General features: G+C 70.6%; 1 protein-coding gene across 1 annotated transcript; it reads left to right on the forward strand.

Moving 5' to 3' along the window:
* Positions 1-349: 349 nt before the first annotated feature.
* On the forward strand, positions 350-757 carry ETH_00041080 (uncharacterized protein; the record flags this gene model as incomplete). The annotated part of the gene is made up of 1 exon (XM_013374976.1): positions 350-757. A coding segment is annotated over one exon (408 nt), but the record flags the coding sequence as incomplete, so codon positions are not given.
* Between the last annotated feature and the right edge of the window lie 224 nt (positions 758-981).

The following is a 981-nucleotide window of genomic DNA, read 5'->3' on the forward strand; positions in this document are numbered from 1 at the left end:
GGGCCCTCCCAGGGGGGCCCCCAGGGGGGCCCCCAGGGGGCCCCCCGAGCCTGGCAGGGCCCGCGGGGGGCCCCTCGACGCCTCCAGGGCCCGCTCCCAAGCTGGAAGGGCCCCCGAGAGGGGCCCTGGGGCCCCTCTGGGGGGCCCGTCTGGGGCCCGGGGTCCCACAGACCAAAGGCCCACGCTGGGGGCCCCAGGGGACGAGGGCCTCGCTGCTGCACCTCTGGCTTGCCTGGGCAGCTGCAGCGAGCCCTTTGAGGGGACCGTGGGGGCCCCCCAGGAGAAGGGGGGGCCCCCAAGGGGAGGGGGGCCCCCGGGGGAGGTGGGGGGCCCCCTAGCTGGGATTTCTATGGATGGTGAGGACCCAGAAGGAGACCCAGTGCTGCGGAAACATTCTCTCCAAGTCACGGACTTAAGGGGAATAATGCCGCGGGCCGTGGAGGAACTCTTCAAGGCCATTGAGGCCAAGACAAAACCCACCCAGGGGGCCCCCCAAGAGCGGGGCCCCCAGGAGGGGGGCCCCCAGGAGGGGGGCTCCGGGGGCCCCGGGAGTCCCGGGGGGCCCCGTCGGGGAGGGGGGGAGGAAGGCGTGGAGGTGCAGCTGACGGCGACTTTGGTGGAAATTTATAATGAAAGAATTCGGGACTTGTTGGACCCTTCGAGGGGCCCCCTGGCAGTTAGGGAGGCCCCCAGTGGCCAGACTGTGGTGGCAGACGCCACGGAGGCCCCCTTGGTCTGCTACGAGCAGGCGATGCAGGTACCCTGCTGCTGCTGCTGCTGCTGCTGCTGCTGCAGGAGTCTCTTTTGCCGCTTTTGCTGCTGCCTGCGCATTCCGGGGCCCCCTGGTTGTGCCGCTTGGGGGCGCCTTTGCTTAGCTAGCTGTCTCCCCCCGTAGCATGACAGGGCGTTGCTGCTGCACCCCCTGCTGCGGCTGCTGCTGCTGCTGCTGCTGCTGCTGCAGGTGATCCAGCGGGGGCTGGC

Source organism: Eimeria tenella, genomic scaffold (assembly GCF_000499545.2).
Source record: "Eimeria tenella Houghton genomic scaffold, Eth_scaff2423, whole genome shotgun sequence".
Lineage (NCBI taxonomy): Eukaryota > Apicomplexa > Conoidasida > Eucoccidiorida > Eimeriidae > Eimeria > Eimeria tenella.